The 20,114-nt window shown below is 47.8% G+C and overlaps 1 protein-coding gene across 4 annotated transcripts in view; it reads right to left on the bottom strand.

The window, feature by feature from the left end:
• The window catches only part of Ptpa (protein phosphatase 2 phosphatase activator), a 31,166-nt gene extending 11,058 nt beyond the window's left edge, over positions 1-20,108 (bottom strand). The window contains exons 1-5 of one of the 4 annotated variants that reach the window (XM_034495205.2): positions 19,834-20,108; positions 12,630-12,727; positions 10,707-10,793; positions 5,001-5,126; positions 1,241-1,358 (exon numbers count right to left, since the gene is read on the bottom strand). In XM_034495205.2, the coding sequence (XP_034351096.1) occupies positions 1,241-1,358; positions 5,001-5,126; positions 10,707-10,793; positions 12,630-12,727; positions 19,834-19,864 (460 nt within the window). In that variant the 5' untranslated portion in view covers positions 19,865-20,108. Of the gene's footprint in view, positions 1-1,240; positions 1,359-5,000; positions 5,127-10,706; positions 10,794-12,629; positions 12,728-19,588; positions 19,609-19,833 lie in introns of those variants that run through there. The other 3 variants (XM_034495206.2, XM_034495207.2, XM_076928448.1) reach the window with 3 other exon arrangements.
• Between the last annotated feature and the right edge of the window lie 6 nt (positions 20,109-20,114).

Genomic DNA, 20,114 nt, shown 5'->3' with positions numbered 1-20,114 from the left:
GGAACTAATGTTTGAAATGAAAGGGGAATGGGAGATAGCCAGCAAAAAGGGCAGTAGAAAACCATTTTAGCCAGAAGCAACAGCATACAAAGGCCCAAGGTAAGTGAACAGTGTGTCCTCGGCAGAGGACACAGAAGGAAGCCCTGACCACATGGGTCTAACAGCCATGCTTCGAGCTTGCATGAGCACTGAGGACAGATCACAAGGTAAGAAGGACCTGCCTCTCTCCCAGTCACACCCACCAGTAACAGTCGGCTCTGCACAGAGCACTGGCTAGACCCTGGACCCTGTTCCTTATGTGGTAAGACATCTGCAGGGAGGTGTAGCCAGATGTTTCAAGCTATTTCTGCAGAATAGACAGTTACCAGATATGGATGCACACACGCTCAGTTATGTTCACTTGTAAATTTCCAAATGACAGCCAGGGTACCACACTGCCCTAGAAATCGTTCCCTAGTTGGGGATTGATCAAAGCTCCCCATATCCCAGGGTCTCAGAACTGTTGCCAGCAGCAAGAGGAACAGAAGACAAGGTTCTCCAAAGCTCTGACTCCAGGGAAGCCTAACTCAGGGCCTGCTTTTGACACTAGGCTCTCTCTCGCTCTCCTTCCCCAACCAGTGGGAGACAGCACATCTCTCAAATACTTGGTTTAGGGAAAAGAGGAAAGGAAGCCCTTATCACAAGGGTCTCCTGGGCTATACAGGCTATCCCAATCTAAAGAACACTTCTCTTTAAAGTGCCCTCAACAGCTTGGCCAAAATGGATGAGAAAGCCAAAGATCATCAACACAAAGAAAATGGCTGAGAGACAAGAAATACGAGGGAGTGGGCTATCAAAGGTCTTTCTTCTCTAGGTAGCTGCCTTTAGTAAGTGCTCAATAAACTATCTGTAGAGTGATGAGGTGCCTAAGCAGAAGCCAGCTTCACCAAGAACTGAAATCAACGCTCAGCAGGTGCCATGCCTGTGGCAGTAGCGCCACCTGGTGGAATAAGATAGAGCCAGCAATTACTATCCCCCTGCAACACACTGCTGAAACCCACACCCACACAGATCCTTCTGCACATGCACACACACACACACACACACACACACACACACACACACACACACACACACACACACACAGAGAGGGGCCTGACAAACTGTTGCTTACTTGCTTACTCAGAGGCCCCCAAGACTGTGTAGAAGACGGAGAAAGCAGCAAGGCCCCAATCACCCAGAGCCCCTCAGCAGCAGATACCTGTGCCATAGTCAATTCGTGTGGAGTTCCCCACAGCCTCCTTCAGGTAAACTGCCACTTCAGGCACAGCAGCAGCAAGGTGAGTGGGGACCACTGTGGCCACCAAGTTTTCTGCTTCCTGATAACATAAGAGACACATAGTGGTAGCAGGAGATTAGGCAGCATCTGGGTGAGCAGGCACCCATTGGGAAGCATCTGCCTGGGAGCCAGACATTGAGACTTGCTTCCTTCCCAGTTCTGACTAGCCAGAGAACAGGGGAGGGACTCCTGGGGTGACTCTGGGAGCAAGATAAGAAATCAACTCTCCCAAAGGTATACAGAGATCATGGGATGTCCGGCCTATTATCCCCATAGTTGCTGGATCCACTCCCAGGGCAGTAAGCGGGTAGGCTAGAGTCTGTCATGACATACACAAAAATGTTCCAAACAGCAATATTTATACAAGCAAAACATAGAAACTCAACTGGAATGTCCCAAAACAGCAGAATAAATACAATGGACTTATTTCTACAACAGAATACTACACAACAAAGAAAAAGCTATGTCCCAAGTGACAGTATGATGAACCTGGCTGATAAAACGTCAGGTAAAGGAGGCCACACGAGCATGGATATCAGAGCACACAAATAAAATCAAGAGAGGCTGGGGGACATCAGCTTTCCCAAGTTGGAAGGGCCCTGCCAGAGAGCTGGAATGTTCCGCAGCTTGCTTGGGTGGTAGGTGCACGTCAAGAACATGAAGGCTGGCAAGCTGCTGCAGCTTCTTAGCTATGGCTAGCTTTCTTCCAAGTTCTAACTTCACATTTATCTTCCGAGACACCAAGACCACGTACCAACAGGATCCAGTGGCACCCTGAGGCTGCTCCCTCCTGGACAGTGGTGTGCTCATGGAGTGACAGATTAGTAAGGAGCATCTCTCTAACTGGGGCTGGAAGCATTGCCACCACAGGCCTTGCTCGGCCTGTGAGTACTGCTGCTCTCTATAGAGACCCAAAGCTGTATTTCCCAGATGCTCCCAAGACTAAGACCTTGGGGGAAGTGTCTCACAGTGCCCACTCTCCATGGCTCTCAAGCACGGGCTGGGGGGTTGGCACAGGACAAACTTTATGGCGTTTGTCAGAAACCCATTAAAAACTAAGCGCATTTGTGAGTCCACAGTGGTTTTGGCAGCGTTTTCCTCTGCTGCATCGTGTCAGTACAGCCTTGGTTCTGAGCACCCCACATTCACCTCTGTACCATGCATGCTGTCATGTATGCCAATGAACCCTGACTGACGCACACAGACTCAAATGTTGGGACTCTAGTCAGTTATGACCTGCAGGACTTTCTCTGCACAAGGTGTTCTCTAACAGAAACAGAATGGCTTAATTGCAGAAAACAAGGACTTCTAATGTCCCTGCTTAATTGATTGTGCCATCAATCAAGTTAACGTATCTCTAGATTGTATTGAGATGTTTGACTTGTTTTTCTGGTTTCTTAAAAACATGTGTATGCTTTGTACCATCTATGTGTTATCACGTGCATTCAAGTGCCCTTGGAGTCCAAAAGGATGAATCCATTGGAGCTGCAGTTACACAGAGTTGTTAGCATTGGGTTCTGGGACCTGAAGTCAGGCTTGCTGTAAGGGTAGCCCATGCATGGCTAGACATAGTGACATAGGCCTTTAACTCCAATACTCAGGAGACAGAGAAAGGAGGATCTCTGTTAGTTTGAGGCCAACCTACAGAGCAAGTTCCAGGACAGCCAGGATGAACTAGAAAGACTGTCTCAAAAACTACTAGCAGGTACTCTTTAACTGTTGAGCTATCTCTCCAGCCACAGAGAATATTTGATTTTAAAAACTTCGATGAGTCGCCAACCTGAGTTTTAAAAAATAAAAACAAAACCAAAATGAAGAATGGATTCTGGGAGTAAAACAGAATTTCTAATGATTCCAGTTTGTGTCTCTGTTGCTGCAATGAACACCATGACCACAAGAACAGAAACAGGTTCCAGGAGTGGGGTGCTAGACCAGACCACATTTTGTTGGAAAATTGAGGAAGTGTTTGGAACTTTAGCTGGAAAAGACATCAAGTCCTTAGAGCTTAGTGGGCTGTTCTGTGGAAGCTTGGACAAATGTTGAAAGAGATGCAGACAGTGGGGCCTGGTGTGTGAAGTTTACAGAGAAGCAGATTCTATAAAGGCTGCTCATGGGATGGTTTCCGGCCAGCTGGTGCTGAGAAATCCACTGGGATTAATAAGAGATCAGATCAGCATCATTATACAGAACTCTTCTGAGAACTCTTTCATTCACGAGGGTCAGCAGACAGAAGCTGTGGTCCTGGGGGCAAGGCTGCGTTTCAAGTTGGAGCTGAACATGGTAATGTGTACGAGTCTCCACATGGTAAGGCATGAAGGAGTCATGGAGGAGAGAAGCTGAGAATGAACACCAAGTGGTAAGGTCCTAGTCCCTGAAGAAAGGCTGAGCTATGGGGGCTATTAGTGACAGGGCAGCCTCTGTTGTGGTAGAAACCACAGGATAGCAGGTGTAGTGTAGGGCTAACCTGAGCCTACAGGACAAGCTGTGTGTGCTGCAGATGGCAGAGCCAGAAGCAGGGCTGCACAAGCCCTGTGGAGCCCAGAAGATCATGCGTGAATTCCAGATGTTACAACCTGAGTTTGTGCACTGTTGAATTTGGCTCTGCTTTGATCTGATCATAACTCTACCTTGAAGCTCCCTGGTTTTGAAATAAGAAAGTATATAACTTGTCTCTTGTTTTATAGGAGCCCGGCTAAGATTCAGATTTTAAGGAGAACTGGGATCTTTTAAGTGTTAGGAGTTATTTAAAGATTGGGGCTTTTTCAAGTTACGCTGTTGTTGTTGTTGTTGTTGGTTGGTTAGTTTGGTTTGTTAATATATAGTCCTGGCTGACACAGAACTTGTTACAGATCAGACTGGCCTAGAACTCACAGGAATCCACCTGCTTTTGCTACCCAAATATTGAGATTAAGAGTGTGTGCCACCTGGGGCTGGAGAGATGGCTCAGTGGTTAAGAGCACTGACTGCTTTTCCAGAGGTCCTGAGTTCAATTCCCAGCAACCACATGGTGGCTCACAACCATCTGTAATGGGATCCAATGCCCTCTTCTGGTGTGTCTGAAGAGAGTGCCAGTGTACTCACCTACATAAAATAAATAAATAAAAAATCTTAAAAAAAAAAAAAAAAAAGAGTGTGTGCCACCATGCCTAGGTTTCCTTATTCTTTTTCATTTTTGTTTGTTTTCTCTGAGACAGTTTCTCTGTGTAGCCCAGGCTGTCCTGAACTCAATCTGTAGATCAGGTTGGCCTTAAACTCACAGGAATCACCTGCCTCTGATTCCCCTGTGCTGGGACTAAAGGTGTGTGCAGTCCCCACCACTACCACCTGGCTTCCTTACTCTTTTTCAAATAGTTGTATAGTACTCACAGAGGGGTGGTCTAGGACAGTTAGTTAACTTGCCCTCTCATGACGGGTACCTGAATCATTTCCAATCTACTGCTAATACAACGACTTAAGCAGCCTCATACAGGACATTATGTAACCACACCTGCCGTTCCCAGAAGATTGGCCGGGAGAGGATGATTTTGTAATTCGGGTAAATAAAACCGTCATTCTGACAAATTTCCTGCTTTTATGCTTGGAAACTCAACAGGCCTGCTATGAACACACACTTGCCCCTTCTGGGACCATAGTAGTCCTCCCACTGGCCCAGCCCAGCCCAGGCTCTGACAGTCAGGCTCACCTGATCAAGTTTGGCATACCAGGTCCTGTAGGCTTTGTTCCCAAATCGGGAAGGCTGGTCCACTGGCGGGGTTTCATCAATCCACCTATCCAGCGTATCAAGAAGTGCCACCAGCTTCTCAATGGCCTGTGAAGGTGCGACAGAGGAACCACACAGCACAATGACTAATGGCCCTGCTGGAGCCACAGAGGGAAGTTCCCTAGGCTGGCAGCTCTCCTAGTTGTCCACCCTCGTTCCCAACTGTCCAGAATATGAAGGTGGGTCAGGGAGCAACCTTCCCTTCAGAGAAGGAATCACACTTGGCTAAAAGGAGAGTGTCATGGGTAGTTCCAAAATAAACACCAGCCCCAACCTTTGTTAAAGCAGATACGATTGACCTTCACTGAGTAACACTGACACAAGAACGGAAGAGATGAAAACGCAGTGTGATGCGTTAGCTCTTTGCTGGCTAATTGTATGTCAACTTAATGTAGCTAGAGTCATGTGAGAAGAGGGAACCTTAACTGAGAAAATACCCCAGTAGACTGGCCTATGGGCAAGCCTGTGGTACATTTTCTTGATTGATATGGGAGGGCCCAACTTACTGTGGACGATGGTGGTTCTGGGTTCTACAAGAAACAGAGTGAGCAAGCCAGCGAGCAGCACTTTCCATGGCCTCTGCTTAAGTTCCTGTCCTGACTTCCCTCAGTGATAAACTGTGACCTGAGTTGTAAGTTGAAATAAAACTTTTCCTCTCCAAAGTTGTTTTTGGTTATGATGCTTTATTAGAAACACTAAGTAAAACAATCTTCATTGTTGTCGTGAACACTGTAGAAACAACCCAGGGCTGTGTATGCCTGAGGACATTTTCCAGATGGTTTGACTGAGTGTGGGTAGATCCTGTAGGTGTGCCCCCAGACTGAATGGAAAGGATAAAGAGAGAGAGCGAGCTGTGCGTCAGCCTTCATTCTCTGCTTCCACATCGTGGAGCCTCACAACCCTTCAGCTTGTCCTGCCTTCTCCTCCATGATCAACTGTCAGATTAACCCCCTGCTTCCTGTCAGGTCCTGATCACAGCAACAAGACAAATACTTAATACAGCCAGTAATCCTGACCTCCAAAAACAACTACCACCTGCATCTTAGCAGCCTGGCTTGTTTTCTCTACTGTTCCCCACTGCTCAATACCGTAAGAACTCTACAGGAAGATAGGCCTGGCTCCACTCTTCCATTAGAACAGCACTGAGCTGCTTGGAGATGTGGGCTTCTGTTTCTTCATCCCAAACGTGAGGGCAAGGATCTATATATACCTCCTAAGGCACAGGAGCCTGCCATAGTGCGACGGATAGATATACTTATGCCTGCAGACCCTGAAACTGGACCATGGACAGCTGCCTTAGCCTGTTCCTTTCCCCCCGAACGTCTTTCCACACCAGTGAGGACAAACGGTCCTCACTATTCAATGTCTGGGCTATTTTCATATTTCACCACTGCAGAAAATACTGGGTCACAATTCTGTGATGCCATCTTGGTGTAAATCTGGGGCCATCTGTATGAAACTTTGAGGGATGAGAGCCTGAGACCCCATCTCTCTATACCATCCCCGCAAACAGCGCCAGGAAGCCAAGCTAGTGTCACAGGTGTGGGAGGCATCAGCTATCCGTTCTTAGTTACAGGTCAAGCTTCTATCCAGAGATACAAGGCAAATCAATGAGGTAACTAGGATGCTCCCTCCAAGTGCAGGCCTGTCTCGGAGAAACAGGCGAGGATTAAGGGCTGGAAGATGATGTGACGAAGAAACAACTCAAGGCCAGGATGCCTTGGAAAAGGATTCTTGCCAGGAAACAGATCCTGTTAGTGCCAATGGGAATGCACAGTGTAAAGAGATATCTCCTGCAGATCCTGGAACTAGGTGAGAACCAGGCATGAACCCAGGAAAGGCTGTGGTTAGGCAGACATGCTGAGGCCCTGCCTGGAGGACTATTAGGTAGTCACACATTCTGTGTCCACGCTGGTGTGGAAAGAGGTCCAGTTTCAGGGTCTGCATAAGTATGTCTCATTGCCCTGTGGCAGGCTCTTGTGCCTTAAGAGGTATATATAGATCCTTGCCCTCACATTTGGTGTTGGGATAACCCACAAATATTATATTTACTGGCTATAAAAAAAAAAGTATGTTCCTTTGTTGTCAACAGTTAATTGAATCAGTACCAGGCTAACAGGATATGTAAATGTTCACCACTTCCTCACCTGCTTAACAAAGAAAGGCAGGCTGCCTTGAAGAAGGCCACAGTAGCCCCCAAAGCCAACTTCAGTAGGGAGTGTAGCTTTCTGCATAATTAAGAGCTGCGACAGCAAGATTGATAGACAGAAAAACCCAGGCAGACAGCAGGACAGAAGGAAGAACAGGAAGAAGACAGGGAGGCAAGGCAGTGAGAGCCACGTGGAGAGACGCAATGGCAGAGAGGTTGGTTAAGTCAGAGTCTAGCTGAGAGACTGACATAGCAAACAGGCTTTAAACTATATAGATGTCTCTGTGTCTTTATTATTAAACCACACAAGCAGGACCCTGAAAACCCTGCAACATTGGGATGGTAAGTTCTTTGTATCTCCAGGGAACTGCTGGCCAGGGTCTGCAGCTGCAGGGACTCAGAAGCCACAGTCACAGAAGAGCCTGCTGCACAGCATAACAATGGCCCTGAGTGCTGCCCTCCACAACCTTCACCTATGCTTGGGGCTGGAAAGGATAAAGTTGCCTGCAGGCTGAGGCAGTGGCTGGCTGCATGACATAAAGACGTCTTGAGCAAGTACTGTCAAAGCCAGGCTTTGTGAGAAACCAGGTCACTAGGAACTGTGCTAAGAACTGAAGCTCATTTCACAGAGCAACTCTGGCATACAGGAGGTTGGAACATCTTAGTCCCAGGAAGATCTCTGCTTGTGGCCCAGACAAGGCACTAAAGGAGATAAAGAACTGGCTCCTGAGTCCAGTAGGAGCCTGGACCCCACAGCTGGCTCAGCTGGGCCAATGAGTAATTAAGACTCACAGTTCCTCCTTCTGGTAGGACTTTTAAACTGGAACCTGGAGCCACCCTATTCCACCCCAAGGCATGAAGAATAATGTGTACCCCTCCCATCCCTATAAAGGAGCCCCTTAAACTTCATGGACCACTAAAATCTCTAAAATTACACTTACTAACTTATCATTCTGCCCCTCAGGATGTTAAAAACAAAGATTTGAGAAAAAAAAAAAAAAAAAAAAAAAAAAAAAAAAAAAAAAAAAAACAACATGTACTAACAAATGCCTTTCATCCCAGCACTCAGGAGACAGGTCTCCTGTGCGAGTTCAAGGCCAGCCTGGTCCATAAAGTAAGGTCCAGGTCACACAAAGACTATAAAGATCCTATCTCAATAAACAAACAAAACACCTATCTATCACTATTTCTCTCTCTCTCTCTCTCTCTCTCTCTCTCTCTCTCTCTCTCTCTCTCTCTTTATTTATTTTATGTATATGAGTACACTGTAGCTGTCTTCAGACACACCAGAAGAGGGCATCAGATCCCATTACAGATGGCTGTGAGCCACCATGTGGTTGCTGGGAACTGAACTTTACCTCCCTAGTACTAGCATGGGTAAAATCTAAAGAACAACTTGTCCTCATGGGTCTAGACAAACTCTCTACCTGGCTATGGTTCATCCTGTTTCAAGATGTATGGAAGTCACTAGTCTACATCTCTCCACTCTCTCTTGAGCCATCTGTGCTGCTATGACTGGTACCTTCTGCTGCCCCAGCCAATAAAGGACACTTCTGGAGACCAAACTGGCTATGGCTATACACCCAGTGCAGTGGGCATAGAGATGGACCTAGCTCGGGAGGGGCTCAGCTAAAGGAACAACATTTGATGGAAAGTTAGAGCTGAGTGAAGCCCCTGACATAGAGTGCCGACAACAGCAGAGCCATTTAGCATGTGGCAAAGCCCTGTATCTGGGATCCCAGTGCCTCGCCACCTCACAGCATGCACCGTGACGAGCCAGCCACTCTACAGAACAAGAAAAAGCTGGGTGTGGTGATAAAAGGCTGAAATCCTGGCACTTGGAAGGCAGAGAGGCAGGAAGATATCAAGTTGGAGGCCAGCTTAGTCTACAGAGTGAACTCCAGCCCAGCCAGGGCTATAGCAAGACCCTAAGCTCAAAAAAGAGAGAGAGAAGGGGGAGGACATAGTCTCAAGGACTAGAACTGGAGATGGGGATGTGGCTGGGTGGTAGAGCTCTTGCCTTAGCATGTGCAAAGGGCTGGATTCTATCCCCAACATCAAAAAAAAAGAGGACAAAGCCACTCAGCTGGGAGGTGCCGTGCTAACTAGCAAACCTTCTCAGTGTAAAACATGGTATGACCCTGCCAAAAGAACAGCCCTGCAGCCAAAGCCACCCCTGGTCAGTGAGGATACAAGGAGCCTTGGGAGCAACTGAGACCCCAAAGGGATTGGTAGCTCAGTACTTGCGGGATAATTCCGGCACTCTCCTTAATTAGCTCCCCCTTGATGTCTCCGGCACACTGGGCACTGGTGAGCTCGGCCAGCCAGCCTATGTACAAGACACAGCCCAAGAAGAGCCAACCCAGGAAGTCACTTGTGGGCTTGCTCTCAAGGGACATCTGTCTCTTCCGAGTACAGCCCTAATTACCATCTCGAATAAAGAACCAGACTATGTCACCCAGAAGCCAACAGGCCAAGAAGTGACTTACTGGGGACCTAGTATGAGGGTAAAAAGGGCAAGATCAGCTGGGACAGATGAAGAAACTAGGCCAGGGCCTTACCCAACAGCCCAGCTGTACCCAGAGGGCAAAGAGCCAAAGTGCCAAGAGATAAGAGGCTCAGGGTGGCTCTGGGCCAACTGGGACATGAACCCAAGAGGCAACTGGAGGCCTGGGACCTAGTTCTGGGAGCTGACACTGGAACAGCATACAGAATGGAAGACTCCACCTTCCAATGATAGAGGTAAGCCCTGGCCTTCAGCTCGTCTTACCTGCATTATCAAGTCATCTCTACAACAAGCTGAGCACCTATTACACTGGAGGAAGCAAGAGCAAGAGCCTGCCTGTGCTATCTGCTCAGCGTTTCCACTAGGAACGAAGCCTGAGGAAACAGGGTCTACAGATCTCGCTGTTGGGTGCCCAGAGACGAAGCTGGAAAGTCAGGACCCTTTAAACAAATGAGGGACTCTCTCAATAGGGTATGCCAATTATGCCAACAGAGAGGAAGTGTGCATGCACTGTTACTGGGGTTGCCCTGGGCAGTTGTGGTGCTGAGGTTTGAACTCAGGGCCCAACGCATGCCAAAGTCTGCTGATCTACCACATCGATGCCATACACGCTACTGCTAGTCATCTCTCCACAAACTCATCTACCTCCTTCGCCTTTTTTCCAGCACTGGGCATGGAAACCAGGGCCGTGCATATTCTAGTCAAGCACCTGGCCACTGAGCCACATCTCCAGCCCCTTATGTCGTCTTTAATTTCAAGCTTAATAAAAATACCAATTAGAAAAAAATACAGATTACAAAACTGTATATTTGCTTTGATTTCAGTTATAAATATTATTTTATTTATAGATTTAAAACATTAGGACTATGGGCCGTGAATGCTCACTGCACTGTCCTGGGACAACCTATTGTCTGTACCTGCCTGCTGTGATCAGCTTGCTTGGCTCTGCAGCAGGCTTCCTGCCTGCACCTACCTCAGAGACTTTGTAGTCGAAGGTCAGCTTCTTCCCTTTCACGCCTTCATTGAGGGTAAGGATAAAGCCGATGTAGTCAGCATATGCCTAGCAAAAGCAGGGAGAACAGAAGAAAGAGGGGGTCAGGTCTCATCCATTCCAGCTTTAGCCAAGCTCCCCCAGCTCCCACTCCCAACCTAGTACTAGAAGGAGACACAGAGTACCAGATGCACACATCCTTCCCCATCAATGAAGCCAGCAATGCAGTGAACACAAGCACCCCAACCTGAAGCCTAGGCTCTGAGTGCTATTAAGACAGTCCCATGGGACCCTACTGTCACCATTTTACCAATGCAGAGACTAGGACTTCAAGGGAGGAGGTAATCTGCCATGGTTTTCCACGAGCAGGGTTTCATGAGACGCTGCCTCTGCAGCCGAGTAGCAAATGCCTGACTAGTGCCCGACAGTGCCAGCAGGAGCTGAAGGAACACCCCAGCACCCCCTTTCTCAGATCATCTTCCGGCCAGGTCCCAGGTCAGGAGGGTAGCTATAGTGCAGTCTCTGCTTCCAGCAGGAGCTATTTCCTGCCTAGGGACAGGTCTCCTGGCCTGCCAGTCCCACTCCCAAATGCACTTTCTTCCTGTTGGACTGCAGGTTACCCTAGCACGGGGAGGAACCCCAGGGAAGCCATTTCTGAGAGCAAATGCCTTCATTCCATCTTGTGTCTTCATTTCTTCCTCTTTATCCAGCCTGCGGGTGCTGGAACACCCATAACGAGCCAGGGAAACACAGGCATTTTGGCATTTAAAGGGGATGAGTCTACACTGGGCCCTCTTACCAGCATACGGGACGGCCTCCAGCAGGCCAAGAGGATCAAGCACAGACGTTTTCCCACAGGCCAGGACCAGGCCCTTGTCCAGGGCAGAGCTAGTGTATGCCATGGAATGTAAAAGGTGTGTCACAGACAAAATAACTAGATCCAGATAAGGAACAGTTCTCAGCTAGGAAGGTATAGATAGTGTGTGTGTGTGATGACATTTAGTGGGTAGAGCTTACCATTCAAGGACTGTCCCCTACAAGACTCAACTATCCCCAAACATCAATGGTGCTGAGACTGAGAAACTCAGAGGCAGAGCAACAGAGATGACAAAGGGGCTCTATCCATACCTTAAGGCCTTTGCGCAGCTAAAGAGACTGAAGTGCTTAACCTGGTGACTAGTCAGAAAAGGACGTGATAGCCATCTGCAAATGTCAGAGGGCAGGCTTGTGAAAGAGGGACAGGCTCCTGTGACTGTTCCTACTCCATGGAGTAAGGCACATGGCTGTGGCATGGACAATCTGTCACACAAGCCCTTGTGCCTGCTGTCTATACAAATGACATTCTCTGTGACAGCTGCAGACCTAGCATTAGAGCCTGGCTGGAGCCGGCCGGGCTCAAGTCCCTTCCTAAGAATTCAAAGTGGTCTTTCTTTTCCTCAGTTATGGACTGTAAGCCTAAGTTGTTTTCTTCTGCCTACCATCTGGGCTGAGCAGCAGGGAAAGCCAGCCCACTCCTGGGACACTGGCTCTCAGTTTCTAGCTATTATTAGTGTGGTCATGCTCCTGGCCCAGGTGACACAAGCTCGTCTCTTCTCCCTATGTTGCACCGGCTCTTACATTTGTAGGAGACTCACGTGTATCCAGTATACCACCAAAGGAGCAATGAATGATTTCAGCAGAGCTGGATGCTCTGGTCAAACCTTCCTGACATGGCAACCATGTGCACTGCCCGGAAGGGAGTAGGTCAGCCAGCTGCCCTCATCCCCTCCGTAGAACTGACAGTTCAGGTGTCAAGAGCAGGAAAGGCCAGGGCCATATAAGCCTGGCCTGCCTGAAAAGCCGCTGACTGAAAAGCCTCAGGTTCTCACGCTTGCTCCAACCCTCAGGTACAGGCACCACTCGTACCTGAGAGCGCTTCCATTTGCCCATATCTGGAACTGTGTGGATCTCCTTTTTTGGAATGATAAAGTTCAGAGTAGCTGGAGGGGTCTCTTCTGAAGAATCTTGATGAAGAAAACAAAAAAACAAGCAGGTGAATAATTTCTCCCTCCAGGTCCTTCCTGGGTTTTTGGAGGCAGGGTCTCTCTATGCAGCCCTGGTTGGCCTCTAACTCAGAGAGCTCTGCCTGTCGCTACTTCTCAAGTGCTGGGAACAAGGAGTGGAACACCATACCCAGTTCTCTCTCTCTCTCTCTCAAACCCCTTTGCCCCCAGACAAAGTTTTTCTGTGTAGCCACTAGCTGTCCTAGAACTCACTCTGTAGACCCGGCTGTAGACTTTGAAGTCAGAGATCCGCCTTCCACATCCTGGGATTAAAGGTGTGCACCCATATGCCTGGCTCTCTCATTTTTAAAGCAAGACTACAGCCTTTAGGTTCAAGAAAAACTTAGCCAAACCCACCAGCTTCCAGTCTTTCATTTCAGAAGTGAAAATGCTGACCAGGGAGGTGACTCAGTTGGTAAAGTGCTTGCCACACAGAATGAGAACCCGCACTCAGATCCCCAACATACACAGCAAGAGCTAGCCGGGCACAGGCTCATGCGTGCACTTCCAGGGCTGGGGAGGGATGCAGGTGCAGCCATGGAGCTCACTGGTCAGCAAGCCCCCTGAAGCCATAAGTTCCTGGTTCAGTAAGAGACCCTGTCTCAAAAGAACATGAGGGCAACGCCCAGAAACGTCCTCTGGCTTCTGCTTACGTGCTGGCACACACAGATGTAAGCACATACACACAAAGTGACTGGCAATTTTTCTAGTAGCCACTCCCTAGCTGGACAACACACTTAAAAAACCAAAACCAAGCAGGCACAGGGGCAGACATCTATAATCCATGCACTTATCTGTAGTCTCAAGATTTGGGAGGCTGAGGCAGGAGGATAATCACCAACTTGGAAGCTAGTCTGGGCTACAGAGTGAGTTCTAAGGTAGCCTGAGTCTGTCTTAGAAAGAAAAAAAGAGAGAAAGAAAGAAAGAAGAAAAAGTTGGCCTTTATTCCTCCATAGAAAAATTTAAAAATATAAACTGAAACAGCTAAAAAAAAAAACATCAACATAACTGAATAAGCAAAAAGAGATAAATTATAAATTATGCAAGGTCTTTTTCCAAATAAGGTTGGAAGATCCAAACCACGTGGCACTAATGTGAGAAGGGAACAGGGCTCTCTACTGGGACATTTAGGGGGCGCTGCCTGCTGGGGCGGCTGTGGAGCAGCACTACTCTCTTCAGGTAAAACCTGCAACAGTGACCATGGGGCTCACGGCACCATGAAGCAGTTTGCCCTACAGGTGTGATCAGAGAAACAAAATTACACCCAAAGGTCCTTGCTGCATAGGAACAATCAGAAGCACCCCAAATATCACCAGTAAGAATTTAATGGGAAAGCCTTGTGACTGTTTTTCTGCTTTTTCAATTTTGTTATTATTTTAATTTTTAAAAGATATTTTATTCCCAGGCAGTGGTGGTGCACACCTTTAGTCCCAGCACTGAAGAGGCAGAGGCAGGTGGATCTTTGTGAGTTCAAGGACAGCCTGGTCTACAGCCTTTGTGAGTTCCAGCCAGGGCTGCAGAAACTTTGTCTTGAAAAACCAAAATTAAAAAAAAAAAAAAAAATCATTGTGTTTGACCGGAAAAAAAAAAAGAAAGAAAAGAAAAACCAAAATTCAAAACAATAATTTAGTATATTAGTCATATTAATTGATATTATTTATATGTATGTGAGTTCAGGTGTGTTCAAGAGGTCAAAGGCATTGGACCCTCTGGAGCTAGAGTTACAAACAGTTGTGAACCACCCAACCTGTGCCCAAGGAGTCAGACTCAGGTCACCTGCAAAATCTCCTAACCTGCCAAGCCATCTCTCCAGCATAATTCTTATTTGTCTGTTGTTGTAAGCCCTGTCTCCCCAACCCCCACTTCCTGGTATACAGATATATACAACACACACACACACACACACACACACACACACACACACACACACACAGAGTTTCTCTTTGTAGCCCTGGCTGTCCTTAAACTCTGCTCTGTAGACCAGGCTAGTCTTGAACTCAGAGACTGATTTGCTTCTGCCTTCTTAGTGCTGGGATTAAGCTGTGCCTAACCATGCCTAGCTTCTTTTTGTGTTTCGCTTTGTTATTATTAAAGACCTATTTTAAATTTACGTGCATGAGGTTTTTTGCCCAAATACACTCAGGCGAAACTAGTTAGACAGTTGTGAGCAGCTGTGAGGACCTGGCGACAGAAACATAAAACTAGTTAGACAGTTGTGAGCAGCTGCGAGGACCTGGTGACAGAGACATGAAGGGACAGCAGCCTCACACATCAACTCATTGACAAACTCTGGTGGGTTTTGTTTTGTCAATCTTTTTACACAAGCTTTCACTATGTAGCCCTGGTTGGCCTGAAGCTGTCTATGCAAACAAAGCTAGTACTGAACTCACAGAGATCCACCTGCCTCTGCCTCCCCAGTGCTGAGAATAAAGAGGTGTGCACCACCACATACAACACTCTGGTGTTTTTTTCCTTCAAAGACTTTATTGCAGTTTATTTCTCCAAGTCTTCAAAGAATGTATGCACATATTCCCACTACACTGTTTACTGCTGTTAAAGGTGAACCGTGCCACTTCATTTTACCTGAAACCAGAAGCCCTCCCCCAAATGTTTAAAGGCTTCAAATCATCAGTGTTGATAGCTTCTGGCCGGGGTGCACGTGAAGACCCACTTTCCCTTGGGGGGGCTGGCCACTAGAAGCTGATCATGCACCAGTGAGTATATGAACAACACAAAGTGAGTTGGATTTTCTTTCTTTTGGGGGAGGGGAGGTCAGGGGAGATGGGGTGGGGCAGACATGGGGGGATTGGGAGTGTATGATGTGAGATTCCCCAATGATCAATAATTAAAATAAAAAAAAAGATATGTGAAAACTCTACATGTGTTGAAATCATACATCTCACCATTAAGTCACCTCTGGACCAAGAAAGAAATCACAAGACAAATAACGTTTTGAACTAGATCAAAGATGACAATGTGGTATATCAAAATGGTGACCAGAGCTTCAAGACTTCAAATGCAAGGACAGTCACCACTTGGTGATGTGGGAGATCTGCTTCAGCTCCTTTAGTGTGGATATCAAAATCCTCAGATGGGCAGGTCCCGTGGATCAAATGTGTCCTATTTGAGCATGGCCTCCACATATTCTCCTCTTTAAAGATTATGTAATGCTTAACACACAGTATAATGCCACGCAAGTAGTTTTCATACCACACCATTGAAGTCATGGTAAGAAAAGAATCTGCATTTTGGTCCACACTTGATAGAATCCATGTTTGCAGAGTCCCCAAGAACACAGAGCTAACTAGGTGAGAAGAAGGAACCAAATAAAAACAGAACCCAGGCCCTCTGAAAGAGTAGCCAGTCTCTGAACTTCTGGGCCATCTCTCCAGTCCATTTTTTTTGTGTTTTTAAGACAGGGTTTCAAACAGGCTGACCTGAAGCCACTATGTTCCCCAGACTGGCCTAGAACTCATGGCAAAGCTCGTTTCAGCCTTATGAGTGCCAGGATTATCAAATCCAGCAGCTTCATAGTTTTCCCCCAAGATAGGGTTCCACTATGTAGCCCTGGCTGTCCTGAAACTCACTCTGTAGACCAGGCCGGCCTTCAACTCAGAGATCCACCTGCCTCTGTCTCCCAAGTGCCAGGATTAAAGGCTTGCGCCACCACTCTGGGGAGTTTATTTAATTTTATTTATATGAATACACTGTAGCCATCTTCAGACACACAAGAAGAGGACATTGGATCTCATTACAGATGGTTGTGAGCCACCATGTGGTTGCTGGGAATTGAACTCAGGACCTCTGCAAGAGCAGTCAGTGCTCTTAACCATTGAGCCATCTCTCTGCACACAACCCCCCCCCCCCCATACACACACACACACAGTCTTTAAAAGAAATAAATATCTGTCCTGTATCACGGGCGTAGAAAGAACTTCTACATACTAACAAGTGAAGAAACTCCACAGTTCTTGGTATAACCCCATTCTTGTAAAAACAGCTTACTCTCTACTAAAGGACTAAACAGCAAAGCCCTGCCAGTCACCTCTAGCATAACTTAAAAGTGCCTTCTACTTTTAAAATTATGTTTTCCAAAATCCCTAAAAGTCTGAAAACCCTGTTATTTTTAAGTAAGTTTATAGACTAGTATATGGACACTCACAGGCTTTGTGGATCTGATGCTTAGTAAAGGCATTTACACACTGAAATGATTTTGCTTGGTTAAGAGTGCACCTCCTTTAACACAGAGAAAATGAATCCTAAATGCACCTGCCAAGGTTTCAGAGAGCGCCTCAGCCTGAGTCTGCAATTGGAGATGTGGTGGTTCAGTAAGCATCCCCTTTAAAAATGCAACTCTCAGGATGGGTGAAAGATGATGAGACTCCATATAACACACCTACCCTCGCTGCGCTCCTGTAAAGCCCAGCCATAGCTACAAGCAGAAAAAGCCACAGGGGCCTGTAGCGGCTCTGCATATGGGGCAGCCTGCTTGGAGAAACCCAGGGCATTTGGAGACTGGAGGGAAGACTAGAAAACGAGGTAAGAGCAAGACAAGTTTTCTAGCCTTGGTAGAACCCAAAAGTAAAGCATAGGGGAGAAAAGGGAAAAGGACATGCAGGGGGAGTCCGGAAGCCACCCCCACTCCTCCTCCTATCCCACACACACCTTTTCCCACAGCCCCATCTGAGGCCCTTTGAAAAAGTAAATTGCTACTTGAAGTAAGACGCTAAATAAGAAGCTTTGAAGCTAGCCTGGTGAGCCAACCACAGTTTATGGGGACATAGTTTATGAGCAATGTCTTCCCCATCCCAAGTCACCAAGCTACACACAAAGCAGCCTACTGCATCTTTGGAATCCAGTCCTCCTGCACAGCCTATTCCCTGCAAGACACTACTTCACAGAGAAGACGGCCTCCAGGCCTGGTCACTGAACAGTCTGCAGAATACACAAACCCAAATCAAAAATAAACAAGCAAACACAGCTAACAAGTCTTCAGAGAGAAGACTCTAAGAGAGACCACACTCACAGCCTCTCCAGTCTCAGGATGCCTCTGACAAGGAACCCAGAGACTCTGGACCACCTGTACTGATTAAGATCATAACACCCAAAAGTAACCCAGCAGCTAGTGACGAGCAGAGGCGCACGTCACTACAATCCCAGCACTCAGTGGGTGGAGACAGGACCCCCATTCTAGTCAGCCTTAGGCTCATAGTGAAACCCTGCCTCAAAACAAAACAGTTAAGCATGGTGACCCACATTTGTAACCCCAGCTCTTGGAAGGAGAGACAAGAGGATTGGGTACACAAAGTCATTCTTGGCTATTAAGGTGATTTTTAGCCAGTGACCTTGTATCCAAAGCACAAACTGGATACAGCAGTGCAGGCCTTTAATCCCAGCACTCAAAAGGCAAAGGCAGGTGGATTTCCGGGCCAGTCTGAGTGGACCAGTGAGTTCTAGTCCTAAACAAGCTCTGGATATGTGGCAAGTGCAGAGAACAGAGTCTGTCAGGGGATTTGGAGATACACAGCGATACCTGTCCCAAAAACAGAACAAAAACAAAAACAAAAACAAAACAACCCACACACAAAACCCCAAGAGGGTGCTGGATTATCACCTCCCATATGTGACAAGTCTGCATCTGGTGAGGATTCGCCACACCCAAACGCTCTGCTCACCTCTGACCACCACAACCGACAACTCCAGGAGGAAAGTTTGATAACCTCATTTTAAATTATTTTAAAATTAAATCTCTGTGTGTGTATGTATGAGCCACAGCATGTGTGTGGAGGTCAGAGGACAACATGCAAGTCACTTCCATCCTTCTGTCTTGTGGGTTCCAGGAATCGAACTCAGGGTGCCAGACTTGGCAGCAGGCACCCTTACTGAGCCACAGTCTCCTCAACTTCAGTCTACTAAAAGACACACATGGTGACTTGCCATATAGTCTGTGTAACTCAAAAAATGTCCACAACCTCCCTGAGGTTGGTTGGTTTCTTTTCCCCTCCAGTACACAAGTTCTGGTCCCCAACTTCCCTTTTCTATTCATCTTCAGAGACACTCATTTCAAAAGGAGTCTGATCACCTGATAGCTATTATCTCTTGATGACAACATTAAACTCGATCAGGACACATTCATAGAGGTTTTGTATAATTTAAAATAAATGTGTGGTTTTTGAGTTCCACTGTGCTCATCTATTTTGGGGGGCACAGAAATGGTGCCTCTTTTTTCAAATTTTCTCCCTCCTGAGACTTTATTTGGGACCACAAAATAGGAAGTTGTATTGGAAGGATCATCAAACATCAAACACTTTCAAAGTATGAGCTGAGTTTAGCCAACCTATCCATTCTCTGTAAGAATTTTCCAGTCCTTCTGAACTACACGGAGTCGGCAAACAGCTTTCTTCTCCTCCAGGAAAAGGGGGTGGGGGGGTGGGGCGGCCTCTCCCGAAGCATCTGGCCTCTACCTCTGCCCTAGTTACTTGAGATGGACCACAACAAGGCCACAGTGTAAATAAAAGTTACGGACGATGATGCCACCAACCCTCTCTCATCTTGCCAAACAGCCTTTTTAAATTAGTGGTTTAGACACCGCGGGTAGTTTCTCTCAATTAACTCTGCAGATACTGAAACCCCCAGAGCCAAGCCTGCAGGAGGGCGGGAGACAGAGAGAGAGAGAGAGAGGAGATGCAGGGTGGGCAGGGAACGGGGGAGGCTGGCGTCCCAGCGAGGCCCAGGTCCACTCGAGCAGTTTCCTAAAGATCCTCCTGGATCCCTCTCGCCCCGACCTCAGGCAACTCTGCCACCAGATCAAGAGCCTTTTACCTGTACGCGCTCTGCCCTTCTCCACCGCTCTGCCCGCCCGGCCCGGATAACCCTGGGCTCCCCGAGGTGGGACGCTCTCCCCGCCACCCGCCACCCGCCACCCGCCTGCAGCCCAGGGCTCTGGCCCTGCAACACCCGCCAGGCCGTCAGCTTCGCCTCCTCCGTCCCTCCATCTCCTCAGACTCCGGGGACCCCTGAGCCACACCCCTTTCCTACCCGCACGCCGGGCCCTCCGACCGCCCTACCTGGCGGCGAGTGCCGCTCACCCTCGGCCATCTTCTCGGTCAGGAGCCGGAGCGGATGGTCGCGGTTCCCTCTCACCGTTCACCCCGCACCTCTCCCCGGCTCCACCACGCTTCTAGCAGGGAAATGAGCGCTGGCCGGCTACGACCGGAAGCCGAGAATTACAGTCACTCGTGTGAAGGCGGCAGCCATGCCGGTGCGAGGCACTCACGGAGCATGCCCACCAACTGCCGTCTCGCGACGGCCGCGCCGACGGAGGCAGCGGCCATCTTAGTGCGGGGCG

This window comes from Arvicanthis niloticus, chromosome 2, assembly GCF_011762505.2.
Source record: "Arvicanthis niloticus isolate mArvNil1 chromosome 2, mArvNil1.pat.X, whole genome shotgun sequence".
Classification (NCBI taxonomy): Eukaryota; Metazoa; Chordata; class Mammalia; order Rodentia; family Muridae; genus Arvicanthis; species Arvicanthis niloticus.
Note: the sequence above shows the minus strand (reverse complement) of the source record. Positions and strands in the feature narration are given on the sequence as shown.